This window comes from Rhododendron vialii, chromosome 1a (assembly GCF_030253575.1).
Source record: "Rhododendron vialii isolate Sample 1 chromosome 1a, ASM3025357v1".
NCBI lineage: Eukaryota > Viridiplantae > Streptophyta > Magnoliopsida > Ericales > Ericaceae > Rhododendron > Rhododendron vialii.
In genome coordinates this window covers 547,492-569,156 of record NC_080557.1, presented here as the reverse complement: position 1 = coordinate 569,156, position 21,665 = coordinate 547,492, and the positions used below count along the sequence as shown (strand labels likewise).

General features: G+C 37.8%; 4 protein-coding genes and 1 pseudogene across 4 annotated transcripts; 2 read left to right on the top strand and 3 right to left on the bottom strand.

Moving 5' to 3' along the window:
• Positions 1-2,279: 2,279 nt before the first annotated feature.
• LOC131322680 (uncharacterized) lies at positions 2,280-3,393 on the bottom strand. The gene has a single exon (XM_058354096.1). The coding sequence runs from the start codon at positions 3,190-3,192 to the stop codon at positions 2,800-2,802; it is 393 nt and encodes a 130-aa protein (XP_058210079.1). The 5' UTR covers positions 3,193-3,393; the 3' UTR covers positions 2,280-2,799.
• Positions 3,394-10,825: 7,432 nt separating this feature from the next.
• On the top strand, positions 10,826-12,257 carry LOC131323826 (uncharacterized). The gene has a single exon (XM_058355669.1). It carries the CDS (start codon positions 10,973-10,975, stop codon positions 11,915-11,917), a length of 945 nt encoding a protein of 314 aa, XP_058211652.1. The 5' UTR covers positions 10,826-10,972; the 3' UTR covers positions 11,918-12,257.
• Positions 12,258-12,682: 425 nt separating this feature from the next.
• Positions 12,683-13,747, bottom strand: LOC131332587 (uncharacterized). The gene is made up of 2 exons (XM_058366892.1): positions 13,440-13,747; positions 12,683-13,341 (listed from the first exon to the last, which is right to left on the bottom strand). Exon 2 carries the CDS (start codon positions 13,310-13,312, stop codon positions 12,782-12,784), a length of 531 nt encoding a protein of 176 aa, XP_058222875.1. The 5' UTR covers positions 13,313-13,341; positions 13,440-13,747; the 3' UTR covers positions 12,683-12,781.
• A 1,148-nt stretch (positions 13,748-14,895) lies between these two features.
• LOC131323716 (F-box protein At5g07610-like) lies at positions 14,896-18,710 on the top strand (annotated as a pseudogene).
• On the bottom strand, positions 18,458-21,254 carry LOC131323708 (probable xyloglucan endotransglucosylase/hydrolase protein 23). Its single transcript, XM_058355558.1, has 3 exons — positions 20,970-21,254; positions 20,676-20,869; positions 18,458-18,971 (listed from the first exon to the last, which is right to left on the bottom strand). The coding sequence occupies exons 1-3, from the start codon at positions 21,252-21,254 to the stop codon at positions 18,572-18,574; spliced, it is 879 nt and encodes a 292-aa protein (XP_058211541.1). The 3' UTR covers positions 18,458-18,571.
• Positions 21,255-21,665: the final 411 nt, after the last annotated feature.

The following is a 21,665-nucleotide window of genomic DNA, read 5'->3' as shown; positions in this document are numbered from 1 at the left end:
GAAATCTTATTTAAAGAGCAATATATTTGTTTAAAAGACTATCGACAAATTTTTCACACACATCACATGAGTTGTGGGAACCCACATAAGCAGCAGATCGAACTTGTTTGTATAGACTACGTAATTTATGTGAGGATGCGTAAATACCATGGTGATGCTTTATAATAGCATAAAAGATACGGAGTAACTTAATGCGTGTATGTTCGAAAAAGTTCATTTTGATATTTTTTTTGACTTCTACTTTTTAATAGTCAACTTGATTTTTTTTAATTCATAAGTTCATAATATTAATTAAATGTAACCTTTTTCAAGAAGAGCTAAAGGATCATCAACATCAACTAAATTTCTAGATGTTCTAATGACTAATTGTGTATGCTTCTATTGCCTAGCCCGGTTGACGTGAAATATTAAATTCAAAAATTACCAGACAAGATACTACAGCTAGCTCATTCAAATATTAAAATTAGGTAAAACCATATTGTCTATTGTGGGCCCGAGATAGCTAGCTTATCGTGTCTAATAATCATGAAAATTAACGTACGTACATCCCCATCGTATCTTTGTATAGCCATATGAATAATGTAAAAAGGGAAAATTAAACTTGAATCATATCCCTTACAGTCCTATGGATAACGTGGAGGCTAAATTTCACGCACACCTCATCATGAGGAGGTTTAATTGTCTTAATGATGGACACCTCTCTTACGTATGAGAAATGACTATAAATTCCACGTGGTTTTAATTTTTATTTCACCGACACCCAACCAAGGCAACAACTGTTCGACTAAACACGTAATAGAATTAGCCAAAAATGTCTAACATTTACGAATTCACCATTTTTAACTATAGAAAAAATAATTAAAGCTCTCAATTCTCAATTTTTTGACTTGAACGTAAAAAACTTGTCCTTTCTGACCAAAAAAAGGGTTATTTAGAGTAGTAAAAAATAAATAGGTATTAACAGGTCATATTGCTTGTGATCAAAACAGCTCCTCCAATGGATAATAAAAAGAAGTTATTTTGATTAAAAATAAGTGAGAATTTATAGTCTTTTATGGTGAATTATTAGATATAAGCCATTTTTTGCTCATTCATTACGTGTTTGGACAAACAATTATTATCGGTGAAACGCACATAGAAACCACATGGATAAATATGGATTCATTTTTTATTGGAGTAGTATATATGAGGATGTTGTAGGTGCATTTTTGCAAAGTAGTTTTGCTGGGCCCATGTAGTGGATTTGCTTGCAATGCTGGGCCACACCTTGGGCTCTTTGGCAAGCCCATCTTCACCGGATAAACCAGTGATTTGGTGGTTTAACTAATTTTCTTCGCACTATTGTGGCCAATTATTTTGATCCAGTATTATGGCCCATTTGGAAATCGAGAAATGATGCTCACCTTGTTTGGTTCTCATCCTATTTATATCGTCTGCAACTTGGTTGCCTTCCCTCAAGGTGCGTTGGATCGAACAGCCAGTTGCTATCATGATTGTCCTACACTCACTTTGAGCACACTGTACTGCGCAATAGGCACGGGACCGACCTTTGTCATTTTTATTGCTATGGCAGAATCACTTTCAACCTTCAACTCCCTCTAGGTTCTAATCTTGTGTCATTTTGCAAGTGATTGATTTTTGCGAAGTTAGAATAGCCTTCTCGACAATGATCCATTTCCAACTTAAAGTGTCTTATATAGCAGATGTTTTATTTTATATACTTCAAGAATTTATAGCGGATTATCAGATGTTTTTTCGTTGCTAAGTTCCAAAATTGTGGTTACATGTCAAGATTCCCTATAAATATTTGATGATCAAAATGATCATGCAACTCTTTGAGATCAAAAATGAAAAATGATCACTCTATATATACTATAGTGTTTATATATACTCCTTATAATAAAACAATTTTCTATACTAATTAAAATTTCGTTGTAAATTCTCTTCGTTTCTTTCTCTTCCTTTTCTTCTTTGTTGTGCGTTCTATTGCTTCTAGCATACATTAATGAAGGGAAAATTAGAGGACAATTAATTGAGTCACTATTATAAAAAAGCGTTAATATAATACTCTCACCAACATCACTATTTCATCGACTTGATGTTGTCAATACACGGTGTCCGCCACTCAACTGCTAATCCACTTGCATCCAATGTGGTGAGCTAAAGACACTCTTAATAACACTAATAATCACTATTTCATTGAAGGCTTGGGGTTCAGAAATTGTTAACTCTCCTCAGTTACAGAACACAAAGGTTATTGAACACAATCAAGCACAACATACTCCAAACGCAAAATCTAGAAATCCCATTTCATTTCATTTACACAAATACAACTTTTAATATCAAATATAACCAACTAGAAAAATCAATCAAGCATTGGGATCGAACCATCTCAAACCAAATCCACCACACACAAAAAGGTAAGACACCCGGAAAAAACGGGTCAAAATCAAATTACTAGTACATACAAATAAATGAATGTTGGCAATCAATCATAACAGCCAAGAAGCGAAAAAAATAAAAATAAAACCAAACAATTATTGCAGATTTGCTATGGAGATCCACTGATAAAACCCAGATCAATCCATCACCTAAAACTCCAATTCTTCGATCAATTATCGCTGAAGTTTTGTAGCCATGCTCTGCCCAAGATTTTCCATCTTCTCCCATCAACCAAAAAAAACATTCGTGTTGCGGACAAACAAAATTATCATACATAATGATATCAATCACGACCCTTCGTTCCAAATCAAAATACCCCTTATTGCATATTTTAACTCCACAAAAGTGCAATTGAAATTATCTAGGAGTGGGAGAGGCAGAGTCAAAGCTATCCTCCCTGCAATATCTCAGCTGCAAGGAAACTTGCCTTTCAAGCCGTAGCTGCCTATAGAAGTTGGCTATAAACATCTCAGCTCTCTTGTCAATATCATCCTCCGACGACTGTAAACTGGTGGTTCTTGAAATCCCACCACCCCGCGAAGATCCGGCGGCTGGCGAATCCAAAAGCTCTAAATCCTCTGTGCACGCACTCAGGCCAGGCCTGTCGTTGAAGCTCACCCGTCGCTTGTCAGCGCGACCCGTGATCATCGAAGCAATTCGGAATCGGTTGACGTTTATGTTTAGAAGGAATGTTATTTTCTTGACGGCTCTCTTTAGCCGGCCTAGCAATAACCAGCTATCTGTACCCATGTCAGTTGAGGACTTCCTAAATCAAATGAGTTCTTTGTGAATGATAATAGGTCGGTTGTGATGGTGATTGTGGTGGAATGAAATTATTGAATTTGAAGAGGTGGGGTCTGTGGAATGATGTTTGGTGTATATATGTATGAGAGAGAGAGAGAGAGAGAGAGAGAGAGAGAGAGAGAGAGTTGTTTAGCAGGTTAAGGATTGAGAATGCGTATCGAAAAGTGCAACCGCGTATGGATGATGGAAACAGATGACGATCAGATGAATGATGTTAATTAAGGAGTCAGTCAAAAGTTTGATAAAGTCCTAATAAGTAGTATATCCCGAAATTCCTTTTCTGGGAAGTGCTACAAAACACATTTTTTATTTGGGTGTGTATCATATGCACATTCGTTGAAATACACCAAATGTTATGATTCTAAAAATGTTATGAATCTATTGCTAAAAAGTTACGAATCGTATTGATAAAAAGTTACGAATTTTAGTATAAAAATCACGATACGAAATAAAATGTTATGAATGACCGATTCTACGAGTTTTTTTTTATGAGGTGACATAGTATAAACTACACAATAGGTACATATGATACACACCTTAAAGGGGTGTGTGTTGAAGACTTTCTTTTATTTGAATTGGAGAAAGCGATTTCGTGCATGAGAAGATTAAATGAAAGTTTTTGATCGGTTCAAAAAAAGAAAGAACAGAAGCTGCGCGGATAAATAAAATGGGTAATCTAATTTAATCGATACTTGCAGGGTGAGTGTTGAACGAGATATCCATCTATTATTAAATTAAAACACAAACGGAATTTTCCTTGTCAATTCTACGTTAGGCTGTAAGAAAACCTACCCAAGTTGTGGCGGCCGGTGGAGAATATATATTATTACTCAGTAGACATTTGCTATATAAATACCGTGTGCTAATTACAAAAGTATACATACCATCAAGCAGCGCAGTATTAACCTTTTCCTATTGACCAGTAGTATTAAAATGATGGGAAGTGCTAGCTACCCGGGTACCCAGAAATTATCCCGAATTTGAAAATCGATAGTTCAGATCGACTTTAAGTGAATCTGTTCGGGTACCCAGAAATTTCTCCGAATTTGAAAATCGATGGTCCAGATTGACTTTAAGTGAATCTGGACCATCAATTTTCAAATTCGGAATAATTTCTGGGTACTCTTTTGGGGTACATAGCATTTTCCTAAAATGATATACTTGGCATCCAAGTTAATTAATTAGAAAATTAGAAGCCGGTCCTTCTTTTTAGGCTTGATTTGATCCCAACCCTAAATATTTTTTCCAAACCTATATAGGCTTGGTAATTTTACGTAATGACTTTTATACCCAAATGGATCAAATCAGACCCCCTCTCCCTCTCTCTCCTCTGAAATACTCCCTCCCCGTCACCGATTTCCCAAACCCAACCACACACGTCTTCAACCGAGCCCCAACCAATTCAGTTCCCGAGAAGACGACGACGTGGCCGTGGGCGACTAACAGTTGCAGATGTCGTGGCCGTCGTCGGAGACTTGGACGAGTTTGAGGCCGTTGACAGAGGTGGAGCCGGCGTCGGCAAACCCATCGACGCCATCAACGTGGCACGCGAGCCCGAGTTCTCCGACTGGCCGATATCTCGTCACGACTTGTCGCGAATCACCGAGAGCCCGACCCCTCGCGGCAACGGCTCTGCAAGGGTTTCGTTCGGCGAATCGAACAATAATAGCATACCCGAACTGATCCACCGCGGGTCCAATTTCACTGGCAGCGACGGAGGCGAGGTGTTGGTTTGCACGTCCAACTTGCTAGGGCGTAATTCAAGCTTGTTGATGACGGAGACCAAATCGAGACTGCTACACCCAACGAAGCAAGATAACAGATCACAGAGGATAATAAAGTTCAATGATTTACCAAACGAGTGTAGAACGATGAAGTAAAATACACTTTTTGCTCTCTCTTTTTTTTTTTGGTCTGTGGTTGTAATTAGGAAAGGTTATGTGGTGATTGTTTGTGGTTTTCACTCTTCGACGATAAAGAAGACAAATTGGATGAATTGTAGTTTCATACTTTCATTGGACCATAGTTTGTCAGGCCAAAAACTAATACGAGTGCCAAAATATCAGAAAGTAAAATTTTGACTATGAGAATTAATAGTTCACATAGCAAGTTCTTATAGCTCAATTCAAATAGTCAGTTATGAGACTTGGAAGTTAAAAATTCAATTCTAAATCAATTTATTTCTTATGTGAACTATTACTTTTTTTATTTTGATTACTTTTTGAAGACATGACAGTGAAAACATTTATAATTATATTTAATTTGATTACCATTTTATTTTTGTTCAATTTTTATTCGTGTGTATATTTTTTATGAAAACTGTGCATTTTTCTATGAGAACTGTGTATTTTTCTATGAGGACTGCGTATTTTTCTATGAGAACTTGTATTGTCCATGAGAACTATCTATTAGAACTGTGTATTTTCTATGAAAATTATATATTTTTTATGAGAACTGTGTATTTTAGTGTAGGGTAAGACTATGTGAAGTATGTATTTTTTAGTTCACATAGCTTAGTTCTCATAACTAGTTTACAAAGCTAGTTCTCTATGAGAATAATTACTTCTCATAACCAATTCTCATATAACTGACTATGAGAGCTAGCAGTTCTCATAGAACTGACTATGAGAATTGGCAGTTCACATAGCCAGTTCTCATAGCTCAGTTCACAAAGTCAGTTTTCTATGAGAACTGCTCAGTTCTCATAGAATTGACTATGAGACTTGGCAATTCTCATAGTCAGTTCACATATCCAATGGTATTTTTGTCCGAAATAATATGATTCAGGAATTGATTCTAAAAATATAGCTCTCATAGCCTTAGTTCTCATAACCATAGTTTAGAGGTACTTTCTAGGAGATTTGTGTATTTGTCTATCAGAACTGTGTATTATACATGAGAACTATGTATTTTCTACAGGAAATGTGTATTTTTCTATCATAGACACTTCTTAGACAATTCTCCAACTGATTGATGAGCTGAGTGATGTGGGAGTGAAATTTTTGCCCACCGTCAATTCCCTTCACCATTTCTCTCTCTAGAATTTTGTAAAAAAATAAAAAGTTAACAAAAAGAAGAAGAAGACGATGACGGCATAGGGAAAGAGAGAGTAATGATGTTTGGGTCCAAAGAAAATAATCAAAGAAAAAAAAGTAATTGTTCACATAGGAAATAAATTGATTTAGAATTGAATTTTTAACTGCCAAGTCTCAGTTAATTCTACGAGAACTGCTCAATTCTCATAGAGAACTGGCTATGTGAACTGCCAATTCTCATAGTCAGTTCTATGAGAACTATCAGTTTTCATAGTCAATTATATGAAAATTGACTATGAGAACTGGACTATGTGAACTGACTATGTGAAATAATTCTCATAGACAATTTTCATAGAAAATACACAATTTTCATAGAAAAAATCATAGTTCTGGTAGAAAATATATAGTTCTAGTAGAAAAAATAGAAAATATACAGTTCTTATAGTAAAAAATACACAAAAATATAGTCAGTTCACATAACTCCAATACACACTGTTCACATATGCCACCACACAATTCACATGGCCCAACACAGACTAAAAATGCATAGTTCACCTAAATTCACATAACTCCAATATTAAAATTGTGTATTTTTCTATGAGAACTGTGTGTTATTCATGAGAACTGTCTATGAGAATTGAGTATTTTTCAATGAGAACTGTGTATTTTTTTATGAGAACTACGTATTATCTATGAGAACTGTCTATTAGAATCATATATTTTCTATGAGAACTGTATATATTTTATGAAAATTGTGTATTTTAGTGTGTGGTAAGATTATGTGAACTGTGTATTTTCAGTTCACATAGCCAGTTCACATAGTCCAGTTCTCATAACCAGTTCACAAAGCTAATTTTCTATGAGAACAGTCACTTCACATAGCCAATTCTCATAGAAGTGACTATGAAAACTGGCAGTTCTCATAGAACTGATTATGAGAATTGACAGTTCTCATAGCCAGTTCATATAACTAAGGGTATTTTTGTCCGAAACAGTTTTCATAGGGACAGTTCTCATAGAAATAGTTCTCATAGACAATTCTCATAGAAACAGTTCTCATAGAATTTTCTCATAGCAAATGGTATTTTTTTAATCTTTCATAATTTCATATTCAATATGGATCTTGTTTAGTAGATATTGTCGAGTAGGTTCCAAAAATATAATTTTTTTAAAAAATGAATATCTACAACAAAAGATATGACTTTTTGAAATTTAAACAATGTTTTAATGTTTAATGGTGCACCAGTGCTCATGGAGCATTGGATAATTTTTCTATACTAGATGCTCTCTAGTTCTGTGCGCTGATGCGCGTGAAGGGGCAAAGTTGAAATAAAAAATACAAATAATTGTACAGGACTAAATGAAGACCGAACCTAATTTTTTGGGCCGGCCTAAAAATTTCCCTTAATTAATACTATGTGTAGAATTGAAGACTTTTTCAAAAGGTGCATGTACACAGTTGTCAATTGAAGACTTTTTCTAAAGTTAGAGACCTACCGGTTAAAATGGCTTAGGTTCGTCTTTTTTCTTTTTCGATTAGCACAAGGCTTGTCTGCTGTTCACGTTTAGGCCGCAGAGATGCGGTTCGGGTGTTCTTAACATTCGGATGGTGTGTTTAATGGTCGAGATTAAAAAAAAAAACTTATTCCCGAAAAAGTTTTTTAAAATCTAAACCGTTGAATGCAAAGATGAACAACTGTGATATAACTGCATGGGCTCTGGGAAAATGGAATGTATTAGAAAGTTAGAAACAATGTCTACTTCCTTATTTTGTTAAGAAAAATGCTAGTTAATGTGTAAAAAGTGAATCAGAATCTGTTAAAAACATATTTATATTTGTAAATGTCAACTAAGTTTTTTATTAGTGCATATTATTTATCGTTCAATAAGTGGTGGTAAGAAAGACCTTTTTTTTTATTTGTAATTAAGAGTCTCTTCATTTTCAGCAAAACATTATAAACATTTTTTTTCCGATTTTCTTTCACCATGAGTAGTGTTTTTTTTTTTCCCGATCGATTCTCTTTGCTTGGATATGCCTCTTACCTTCTCTCATGTTTATTAGTGCTTCGTTGATTTTCCATCTTAGATTTGGGCTTGTTCATTTTGAGTCTCAAAAATTTTCCGCAAAATCCAAACCGAATAGGGTTGCTGCAGATACTACATGAAATTAATATGAAGGAAATGACAGAGATGGGCTGGGTATGTTACAATCACTAGTTGTTGTACTAATTAATGATCGTATGTTAAAGCCATACTGGATCTAAACCAAACAAATACAAACACACAATCATACCCAAAATAGAAATATACGTGGTTCTCCAAATTAACAACAGGTAAAAGTAACAATTGAGAAGGATTACAGTAGAGTGTGCCAACATTCAACATGCCACTGGAAAAGGGAGAAAGAAAGAGAGGGAACTCCAGATACATTTATTGTAATCGACCAAGCTTATTTTAAAGCCCACATGGTTTGCCTTACTGCCGGCTCTATATATCACAAGTTGTACCAAACTTGATCTCATGAGAAAGGTCCTTATAGATCCTCATGTGATTCTTCATATATAAAATAAACTCAAATTCAACACAATTCTATATGATACTTTGACCTGTTCATTGTGTAGTCATTGATGTGTTATCTGTTTGGCATTCATCGAAAATATAAGGCCGATCAGGGCCGGTGACTTTAATTTGCTCCCTTCTAGAAATTTGGTTAAGAAGATGCTATATATAAGCTCTTGTGAGGCCAATCTGGGACTTTTTATCCCAACTTTAACGGGCCCTGCTGGTGAATGGTGGAATAGTATGTACCTCAGAAATGCACAAATTCAAACTAAAGCAATAATTTAATTTAATTGGGTTCTTCTATTTTACAATTATGATATGATTATTTCTCCATTTTTCAGTTTCACTTTATGGTCTCAGAAATCGATGATCCAACATGTAGTAGGCCAAACATATGCAGTCCGAACCCACGTTTAAGGAAACTAGACCAAGGTTGGGGTCGAAAGGGGTAGCCGTGTTTAAGCCCAGGTTTGGCTCAATCGAGGCCTAGCCGTGAACGATGGTGCACCCGCCTGACGGCCAGCTCTAGGAGAGAGCCTTCAGGCTTGGCCACCTTCGAGCAAGCAACTTCGTTCCCCCTGCAAGTCACCTACCCACATGCTCGGCCAAGAGGTGAAGCTCGGCCAACCGAGATGCCACATGCCTCCCCACACCCCAGAACGATTATGCCAAAGGATAATGATGGGCGCCAGCTCACACCAAAACAGTTACTAGATCTTATTTGTGACATCACGATGACATCAGCCAACCCGTGCAAGGCACATGTCTGCACTTGGAGAGCAAGTCAAGCAGACTCTATAAATATCAAAGGATAGCAACCCTAAAGAGGTATAGACTACTCAATCCCTAAAACCGTAGTCTTTTGCTTTATTCTCTGCACATTCTCATCCTCTCGCCGGAGGGCCTTGCCGGGCAACCCCGGCCAGGTCTTAGTCGTGCGTTCATTGTGCAGGTTAGGGCAAGACGGCTAGGAAACTCTCGAACCAATTGAAGAGGAGTTCTAACCAAGAATCAGCGGGCCACACACAATGTATATAGGAATGCAACAGTGACTAAGAAAGTAGGAATGCGAAAACGATATACGAAGGTACATTGTCATGCCATGCCAATAAAGAGGGAACTCAATTACCAAGGCATATTATCTGAGGATCGAATATTATCAATCATTGAGCAAGAATTTGTGCATTCTTTTCATCAATATACGCGTCTTCACAGTAGCAGAAAATACCAAAGTCTTCTTGGATCTCACAGGAAAACAGGCTCCCTTTCCCTTAATTATGGCCATGGCTTCATAGTCAAGAGTATGGTACGATGCAAGTATCTAAGTTGGAGCCCTCCAACTTTCATGCAAAAACACCTAATTTCCAAAGACTGATTGATAACTTTCTTGTAGGCCATGGGCGCCCTTAAGTTCATTTCCAAGTGAAACAACCCATTGAAGTAAAGCTAAAGTTGGGCACATTTCCACCATGCGTCTTTTTCTCCGCCCTTTTCTTACACACATGTATTCAACAAAACAAGGGGAGATTCCAAATGGTATGTCGAACAGCCAAAAATTCTCTCATTTTGTTCAACTTTCCACACTTCTTGTTATATCAAGAAATAAAAATTCTCTAGTATGATTTAGATATATACTACAATTTTCGGAATAGATATTGCAATGTTAAATCCACCTAGATCTAGCTCTCAATAAAATAGAATGCTCAATCATGTAGGTACCAACTTATTCGTTCAGAATTCTTAGTACAATTTTGGTTTGTAGCCAGACAAAGGGGAATAGCAGTGCTGAAGTGCACATGAGCTCACGCAAACAGCCATTTTTGTATACAAGTTATGTATAGGAATTACGTGCCATTAGAATCTCGACTTAAAAAAACACGTTTTTTTAAGTAAATATGACACATACTATTGTGTACATAACTTTCTTGTGGAATATGAAAGAAAGAGTGGTTGGCTCAATAGTACCAAATTGCCTACATAAAGCGTTGCTACTAAGAATGTATTGAATTTATTAGGTACTCCACTATAAAGACATTCCATGATCTTCCCACTATTCCATTAGGTCTCTCTTTGAACCAAACTCTCTAATTTCTCTCTTCATTTCACACCCTTTGATTTCACATGTTACCATGAAGGTCACAAAGCAAAATGGCAGGCAATTCATCCTCACCTCTTTCTTCTTCATTTTTTTCCTCTGCATCTTAGCTTCAATCAACCAAATCCGATTCGGTAGTTGGCTAAAGTTTGGTAGATGTAAATCACCATTCCATTCCCACAACTCATCTTCACCCAATTTTCTCAGAGAAAACTCATCGTCTAACGACATCCGAATCCTCCTCGGAATTCTAACCCTTCCTGACCAATACCATCGTCGCCACTTTCTCCGCCTCATCTACGGCACACAATCTCCAGTGGGTGCGAAAGTTGACGTGAAGTTCGTTTTTTGCAACCTAACCAAAGAAGATCAGAAAGTGTTGGTTTCGCTAGAAATAATGCGCTATAACGACATTATGATACTCAATTGCAAAGAGAACATGAATAAAGGTAAGACTTACACTTACTTTTCAAGCTTGCCAGAGATGCTGAATGAGGAAAACAAGCCATACCCGCCTTACCATTACGTGTTGAAATCCGACGACGACACGTATTTTAGGTTGGCAAACCTGGTGGAGTCATTGAGGGTGCTGCCGAGAGAAGACTTGTACTATGGTTATGTGATTCCATGCCCTAGCATGGACCCTTTTAATCAATACATGTCTGGAATGGGATTTTTGGTTTCTTGGGACATAGTCGAGTGGATTCGGGTTTCGGACATTCCCAAAACTCACTTGGAAGGCCCTGAAGACAGGGTTTTCGGGGAGTGGCTTCGAGATGGCCATCGGGCGAAGAACCGGTTCAATGCAAAGTGGTCAATGTATAATTACCCGGAGCCGGCCACGAGGTGCACGCACGAGCTCTGGCCAGAGACAGTGGCGGTTCACCTTTTGAAGACTCAGGAGAAGTGGATTCGTACCTTGAGTTACTTCAATGTCACGAAGGATTTGAAGCCTTCTAAACTGTATCATATACCTTAGCTACTACCTTGACCTTGTGTTCATTCTTTTTTACGATACAGACGCCTTCTAAACTTTATCTATTTATTTGCACGTTTTTCACTCCGCTCCGGAGCATTTCTGAAGCCAAATTATGCAAGCTGATTTTTCGCGATTTCATCTTCGCGTTGTTGGCAACTAGAGTAGCACCAATCAAAAACTTATTGGCAAGTCAAGTGCCAGCCCAATAGAGCAATTCTTGTGGGGAAAAAATTACAATATGAGTGGATAATCCAGAGTACAGATTCCATTACAAACTATAAACTGGAATTCAGATTGTATACAGATTATAGATTACAGAAATCAAATGTAATGAAATCCAAACCGAGCCCTGTAAACAACCTCTTTAAAACAGATTTACCGCCTTACCGATGGGTGTTGGAGGTTGATCAGCGTCTATCTTCCAAGATAGAACGGCTAAACCACAACCGTCGGAACACGCCAAAGAATGCCTTGGTGAAGCATTTCCTCCTAAAAAATACTCTTTTATTTTGCAGTTACAACAATTGTTTTCACTGATCTCTTTTGATTATCATTTAAAATATCTTCGGAAATTGCATAAAAACATTTGGGTCTGGGTGAATAGTTTCCAAAACAAAATTGCACTCAAGATTCCTCCTCTAAGTTACAGAGAATGCTCGTATCATTAGGAGAAATCCCCATTACTTCATTTGTATTGGCAGGTGGACTTGTCAAATTATACTTTGTACAAAGAGACACAAAGACCAAACAGCCGTATGAATGTTTGATGAACACAACGAAACATTTGTTTCACAATGTATGTGCTTTGATAAATACTAGCAAAGCCATAAATTGGTTAATTATTCCCATCTTACGAATTCTATCTTAAGATCCAATTTGTTTTAAGGCTCCAACAGCATTCTCACAAGAAGTTCTGGTTCTGTATAGCCCCTCAATAAACTGGTCTGGATATCTCGGCTTTTTAAGACCGTAAAGACACACAAAATAATCACCTATTGCTTTTTGTACTAGATTTTTGGAATCTTGATAGCGGTTGTTCTTCCAACTTTGCTGTGCTAATGATAGTTTCTGCACGATATAGTCGAATTGCTGTAAGCAGAATGCGTATTCAGAAAGACCGTTCCGTGTATACGTCGTGAGCAGCTTGTCAACATCGATAGCAGGAGCATATGAACACTTGATCGCTATCCCTGCAAGGCCTCTGACATCAACTCGGCCATTCTGAGGATCGGAATCAAAACAGCGGCGACAATCGGCAGGAAATAATGTTTTGCCACAAACGCGACCAATCAAAGTTGCATCCCCATTCACCAACGCCGGGTTATGCATAATCTTGAAGGCGACAAGAAAGATAACAGGAAGAAACATTATATTGACGCTACGTGACACTACCATCTGTTTGAAGCAATTCAAAAGCGCAAAACCTGCATCAATTCAACCTCTAAATACATTCGGACATATTGTGATTCAAAGTATATCACAAAAAGGTAGTAAGAAATAAGAACTAAGACAAAGAACTAACCCCTTGAAGCACCTTCTAAAGCCTGTGGTATTGCTTTAGACGTTGATTATGATTCCAATGGATTTCGTAGCAAGCAGAAGTTATTTATATACAAGGATTTCCACCACACCTTTGTGTGACATTAAATGTTTAGATATTTCCCTATGACATTTTGGGAATCCAATAATATTGACTTCATTCCATTAGGACAATATTCCTGGGATTCTAAGAATCCAGTCAATTTTTTCACCTGTATTCATTAGTAGTATTTTCTATATTGAGACAGATTTCAAGCGGATTTCTTAGAACAAATAATCAAAGATAGTAAGTATCAAAGATGATCCCTCAACCCCATAAACTTCTTGGCAAAAATGTCCTATTTTCCCATCTAATTGCTAGCTAAAAGATAATAACCTTTTGAGATTTTTTTGGATTTGTACGTAGTTGTTTTTTGATGATAGAAAGGGAGGAAGTGGGAAAGCAGGAGAGGAGAGGGAGGTGCCCCTTAGGTGGAAAGTGTAGAGGGAGAGGCTCTCTAGTTTACAGAGAGAAAAGAGAGGCTTTCCAAGTTGCAATGAAAATGAAAAGTGTTAGCTATGGTTTCCATCCTATTGGGGGTCCTACCGTGTGTTTTTTGCAGTAATTTGAACTGTTCATCTTGTAGGTCCCGTAAAGTAATACATCCACGCAAAAAATCAGATTAATCGAATATCGATAAAATACATTAAAATTTTATTTTTGGTCTATAATAAACGGTTATGGATGGTTAAAGGTTAAACTTCTCTACCATCAATTTTTATAAATTCGAATTCAATTTTTTATATACTTATCAATGTCCAATGAAGCCTATTTTTAGTGAACATATGCTATTCTGTAGATTCTATAAGATTAACGGTTCAGATTGCTATAATATACGCACGGTGAGGTCCACAATTAATGGTGGCGGTGAAAACCTAGAGCATCCGCAATGGGAATAATCAAAATCAATAATCAAAATGTGTCACATCAGCATTTGATTATTCATTTAGTTCATAATCAAACTTAACAAATTTTATCTCCACATTGGTTATTTTTGCATCCCTATAAAAAAAACTCCCTAAAATACGCAATGCACATATGTCCAATTGCAAACGAGTTTTAATCACGCACCCGACCACACCAAATTATTCGTCTCGATGAGACGATTCTAATGTGGGGTGTTTTTAGTTTTTTAGTTTTGAATTTGGTTATTGGGTTTGGTTATTGAGTTTTGGTTATTGGTAAAAGTTGTTAAGTTTGGTTATGGAATGGATAGAATTTGATTATTTGCTAAAAGACTTGAAACTTTGCTTATTACAATGTGAAGTGTTTTTTTAGCATTGTTGTTAAATTTGCTTATCCATACCAATTTACTTATTACAATGTGGATGCTCAAGATTAGAATTTTAACTTTGTCTACTAACAAAAAAAGACTGAGTAAACATTACATTAGGTTAACGATTCATACTGAAAGGGATTAAAGTGCGAAGAACATAAGAAGTAACCAAGAATGGCACGCAAAAGCGGCTGCAGCACCAACACCACTCCCCCCTCCGCCGCCGACGCCGTTGCCGGAAACAACGATCTCCTAACAGAGATCTTAGCCCGCCTACCCGCTAAGCCCCTCACCCAGTTCAAATCCGTGAGCAAGCACTGGCTCTCTCTCATCTCCCAGACCCAATTCCCACTCCTCCATGCCCGCCGCCGTCGTCGCAAACCCGCCTCCGCCCTCTTCCTCCGCACCCCCAATGCCGACCCAGAATTCTTATTCGTGCCCTTCGACGGCTGCCACCTCCAGGGCCCTCATTTCAGGTCCTTCGGCCACCCAGGTACCACCATCTTGGATTCTTGCAATGGGTTGTTTTGCTATTCCAAGTTAGATGAAACTACGGGGGATTCTATCCTAAGGTACTACGTTTGTAACCCACTATCAAACGTTTTACTAGGATTCCTTTACTGGGTGTGGTCTACGATTATACGATGCCCAATGCTGATTCTAGGGTCCACCACAAACTCTGTAATTACAAAATTGATAAATCTACTAGACCCTGGAGTGAATTGAATATTACTTTGGTGGGTGTTTATGTGACGTTTGATCCTCTAGTGTCACCTCATTATAGTGTTGTTTGTGTCTGGGAATGGAATGCTGCGGCTTTTAATTATAAGGTACGAATCGCAATTTTTCGGTCCGAGGTAGGGTTGTGGGGTGAGCTGATGGGGCCATTTACGGTACCTGATGAAGTGCTGTTTGAGAATGGAGTGTTCTGGAATGGTGGAGTGCATTGGATTAGTAATAGGGAGCTCGTTTGTTTCGATGTTGAGGGAGGAGGCCTTAGGATTGTGCCGTTACCATTGAGTTGTGGGGAAGAAAAAGTTGCCTATTTTGGGGAGTCAAGAGGACATTTGCAGGTTGTTGTAAATGACAAAGCCGACGACGATCTATTCCATGTTTTTGAGATGAAAAAGGACTTCTCTGGGTGGGTTTATGTATTATGTTGCGATCTCAACCGAGAGATATTTTTATTTTCAGAGACGTCTTCATACTACATCAGTTCTGCATTTTCTTTGGTATTTTTGGGCAGAGGAGAAAGTGAAGATGAGTCTTTTTTTGTGGTAGAAGTGTCTGGTAAACTGTTCTCTTATGATATTAAGAACCAGACCCCAAAGGAGCTTTGCAATTTGTCACATTCTTCATCATGCTATAAAGCTTTTCCATATGATGAGACTCTATTTGAAGTTTAGCCCTTGGGTTTTTTTGGATATTAACTCATTTTAGAACTTACATTGCATATATGAATAAGTCTTTTGTTTAATGTTTAGCTTTAAAGGTTGGTACATAGTTTACATGGAACCTTAAGTCGGCTGATATTTGAGGGGAAGGATAGTTACCATGATGCAGTATGACTTGGTCTAGACGCTTTCAGGGCCAAAGTATTTGTCAATAACTATGGGATGGTGGATGCACAACTTAATGCTGAGTTTGGGGTTTGTTTGCAATCATATTCTTCAACATCCGAGGGATTTCTGGAGATGTGATCAGTTTTTGCTCTTCTTCAATGTGGCTTTGAAAATCTACGCACATCATCGGTCTACAGCCTTGTTCATCATTTACATCTGCAATGGAGGGGATATGACTTGTTATCATCGAAGCATGGAGAAAGTAATCTTGGGGCTCTACCGTTGTGTTCAAACTGTTTCACCTCTCCAAGCAATGCTATTATGTTATGTTAAATCTTAAAGCAACATGTATCTTCAGTTTCAAACATGACAATCGAGTGTAATTGATACCTATGGTTACATAAGAAGGTTTAATTCTGCTCCTAACCCCATGTTTGGTTTTTCAAGTCTCTTATTAATGATAATATAGTGAACAATGTTCGGTTTGCTCTAATTCAAACTGCAAAATTTCCCATCCGTTTTGAAGTTCTACCTTTCCCTACTTCAGGGGCTTTAGTTTTGTTTAGTTTCTGCCTTGTGTAAATAGTCAATTGTTCCAAAAGCGAGTTCAGTATTCTGCTCAGGAATATCTGATTCACTTGCATCATTTGCCTACTACGGCATCATTAGGCTGGAAGGGCATTTGTGTTTTCAGTTATGTAACTGTAATTTTTTTGTGGTTCATGGCATTACTTTAATTGAAAAGGCAAGGATATCCTGTTCGCATTCGGATAAACTGTATGAGGAGTTAGACCATAGCATGCCAATCAATTTTTTTTATAATGACTGCTGCCGGAACTCCTGCGGCTATAATGGTTATGGGCCTTATGGCTAAGCTTACAAAAGAATTGGTTTCGCTGGAATGCCTCTTTTTCTCCTTTCTTATTGCTGATTCTGCAGAAATGGAATATTAAGGACTGCATTCATATTATTTGTATTACAAACAGGCCGATATTTACATCGAAGGGAAAACTACAATTTAGGTCAATGGAAAGTCCAACACTCGGATGAAGGCTTCAATAATGCTTTTGGGACTTTCGAAAGATAGAATGGGTGTGGAAATCAAACGCATGGTCGAACCACAGGTTAAGTTGTTGCCCTTTATGCCTTTAATTTGCTCATTATTTTCAGAAAAATGAAGGGATCATCAGTAAAGTTTCCTAAGATTAGTTTATTGCACTGAGCAATGATAAACTTATACAAGTAGAGCAAGGAACCCGGGGTTCCTGTACTAGTATGTAGGGTTAGATGCATGAAGGACTGTAATGGTAGTTCCATAGCTTTCTGTCGACAGATTTGTTTTTTTATCGCAGCTAAGGGAATGAGACAATGAAACTTGCCACTGTTGATTGTCTTTTTAGCATTTAGCACAATCATCTCTCTTAATGATGTCAATATATTTACAGAAGTCACCACTAGATGCACTGAATGTTGTTGCAAGAATCATAGTGATTGCGCCGATCAAAAAATAAAAAAGAATGACAGTGATTGTCAAATCAATTGAAACCTTAAAGAAAAGCAGGGAATTCATGATAAATGGAGTCCCACTAATGAAGAAAAGCATGATGACATCGAATAGTCCAGTCAATGTTGCCTGGGCGGAACGAGGATTTCATTTCGACAGGCCAAACTTTGGTAACTGGTTTGCTGGTCAAATTGGCAAAGAGAGGGAGAATAAAATTATGGAAGTACTTTTCCTCTTTCCTAAATAGCAAGTCACAGACTCACAGGGAGAGGCCAAGTGGACAAAAAGACTCTTTGCTTTGTTTTAGTTATTTGTTGCTTATATACTTGTTGAGTAATTAGGGTTGGGGGTATGTTACCTGAAATGCAAATCGTTCTATAGGAGCAATGAGAAAGGGATCACGGTACGCCAAAGCGTAGTTTTGCCGTTATTGCCGTGTTTAAGATGGTACACGGCATCTGTCAAGGAAAGTGAGACAAGACACAATTCTGATGCATTTAGTCATTTAGATTGTTATGCTTCTCTGTTTGTAGCGTTTAAAAGTTCAGTCCATTGGTAACTCGACTGTCTTCGTCATTTGGCTAGTTGAAAGAAAAATAGGGTAAAATTCTACTCAGTATGGACTAAATCCTTCCTTCTTTCTAATGCAAACTGGTGGCTGTTTATTTTTATAAACCTTAACTAGGACACTAATTACAAGAGTGAGGGGACTGATATATGTGTGATTTTATCTTCAGGATGCTGTGGCTTTGCATTCTGGGGGGAATCCTTGGGGAAATCGTTTAGCATCGGTACAATAGTTGTAGATCATGTGGTTGTTGTGCACCCATTTCATCCGCTCTATGCCCGTGGCATCCAGCTCTTGCGACATCCATGTGTTGCCTCCGGAGGCCAAGGAACTACCACAAGATGATGCCCCAGAAGACCAAATGCAAGCGTCGGATTTGAAATTCGCATATGAAGTGGTAAAGGGAGCTTGAGTCCAGTCTGTCTTGACGAGTCCCCCTCTAGTCGCCCACTGGTCAGCATTCCAAATGCTGGAGTATATCTTCATCGGCTGGTTCTTTGGGTATGGAACGCCAATTGACTCCATGTTCTTGAACTCTCTAACCGGGGTTCCATCCACGGAGAAACTGAAACAAAGGATTACAAATAAAACCCTCTTTATGAGACAATGTATATCAACAGAAACATGGCCAACAACGGCTAAATCACAGCTCAGAGATGTAAAGAACTAGCAGAAGTAATGCTGCCCATCAATTAGGGGTGAGCATGGATTGGATTGGTTCGGCTTTATAGTAAACCAAAAACCAAACCACTACATACGGATTATGAATTTGAAAAACTAAACCAACCCACAAAAGGTATAGAACCAAACCAATCCAAACTATTAGACTACGGTTCGGTTTTGGTTTCGAACCACAGTTTACTTAAAATTGAAATATCATCTTCGTAAACTATTTAAAATACTCAAAATTATGGAGATAAACTAAGAATTCATTTTCATTTATAGAAACATAGGAAAATTTAGAAATTAATGGATCATTACATTATACCATGTGTTTTTGGTGTATCAAAATTATAGGATGATATATAAAAGTTTATGCAAAATAATTTTGGTAGTAAATAAATACTCAATAGAATAGTAGATTGAATAGATTATTAATTTAGAAAATTAGTTGACTATAACTCTCACGTGTACTTGGAGTATCTATATATATACATACATACATACACACAAATCTTCTTACAATAGCGCCCTTATTGTAGTACGGTAAAGACGCCCATTTTTCGACCAATTTGGGATGATCCAAGCCGTTCAATGTGTTTAGAACGTGATTTTAATGGTACTTGCTAGAAATAAGAAAAAAAAAGACCGGAAAGGACTTGATCCGAGCAATTTTGTTTATATTTTATCAAATGTTTCAAATAAAAACTGCTCAAATCAAACCCTTTCTGGTCTTTTTTGTTGTTGATTTCTCGCAAGTACCCTTAAAATCACACGTTCTGAACACATTGAGTGGCTCGGATCATCGAAATTTAGTCCCCAGAAAGGGCTTAACCCGAGCAGTTTTTGTTTATATTTTATCGAATGGTTTAAATAAAAACTGTTCAAATCAAGCCCTTTCCGGTCTTTTTTTTTGCTGATTTCTAGCGAGTAGCATTAAAATCACGTTCTGAAGACATTGAATGGCTCGGATCATCGAAATTTGGTCCCCAAAAAGGGCTTGATCCGAGCAGTTTTTGTTTTGTATTTTATCGAACAGTTCAAATAAAAACTGCTTAAATCAAGCCCTTCCCGGTCTTCTTTTTTTTTTTTGGCTGATTTTTCGTGAGTACCCTTAAAATCATGTTCTAAACACATGGAGCGGCTCGGATCATCAAAATTTGGTCGGAAAATGGGTGAAAAGGGGACGCCCTTACCCTATTACAGTAAGGGCGCCCTTATAAGAAGTGGACTCTGTGTGTGTATATATATAAATATACACACACATGTGCGCGCACGCAGGGTTCAAATCGGTTTGGAACCGAAATGATTAACATAAATCTATAGACCAAACCATTTAACGCGGTTTCTAATTTTTTTAAACCGGAACCAAACCAAACTACTAAATATCCAAACCAAATCATTCGGTTTGGACTGGATTCACGGTTTGACTGATTTTTTCTCACCCCTGCAATCAATACGTGCACCAGGTTTATTTTGCTGCTAAACAGTCCAAGTATGTTGAATCTTGAATGTATACTAGTAACAAGCTTGCTTGGTACTTTTCTGAGTATATATCTTCTTTTTCTTTTTGTGCATAGCATTTATGAAATAGTGCATGGGTGCTTACACAATTCCTTTGGGGTTCCATAGGATGGAGAAGGTGTGGAAATCGGCAGAAGGGTCGAACCAAAGCCGAAACTGCTGTTCCCTGTCACCCTTTCCTTGACTGTACACGTTCGTGTGAAGAGTATAAGGATCGCCACTCAAGTTCCCCAAGAATTCAAAGTCTATCTCATCGTGGGTTGATCCTTGTGATGATAACTGCAATACAAGCACACGTATCCCCGGGTGAGCATAATACATCATGAGACAATATGGAAAATAGAACATGCGAAAACCTTGTATGGACGGAAATACATACGTAGTATGCCGTAACTGTGCCAGCAGAGTTTCCAGGGACGAGCTTGAGCCGCATATCAATCTTCCCAAATAAATATTCGTTCTTTGATTGAAACCCCGAACCGGATGTTTTGTCAAGAGAGAGAGTAAGAAGGTCGCCGTTGTTGAGTATCTTGGCTCGACTGTCGCCCCAAGTGACGTCGAAGTCTTGGTTGAAGCTAGCAGCTGAAGGAACCAGTGAAGAAGCAAGTAGCACAAGGATTGACAAACACAAGGCAGCTGTGGAATATGAAAGGGAAGCAGCCATTGTTTAAAAGCTCTGTTGATGGTGATGAAGAGGTGGAGGATGATGTGAGAGAAGCTTCAAGAAGTTGAGTGACATTCTCTTGAGATAGAGAGAGAGAGAGCATTTATATATGGGTACGGGTGGGGAGGAGGAGGTGGTAGAGACAAAGGGGTGCTTTGGAGGTTTCCACTGCTAAATGGCAGCATGTGAAGAAGTTGAGGAAGAAGTGAATTTGTAGACTGAGATATGGATAAGAGGGTCATTGAATGTGCTTTTTGTGCGAGCTCCACCTGTTTCCCAGATTTTTTTTGTTCATTTTCTATATAAACAAAGTATTTCCCTGTTAGTGGGGAGGGATTTAATTGTGGATGGTGAGCCACCTGTTATGACATTCAGACATATTTGTTAATGAGGAGAGATTTTTGAGTGTGA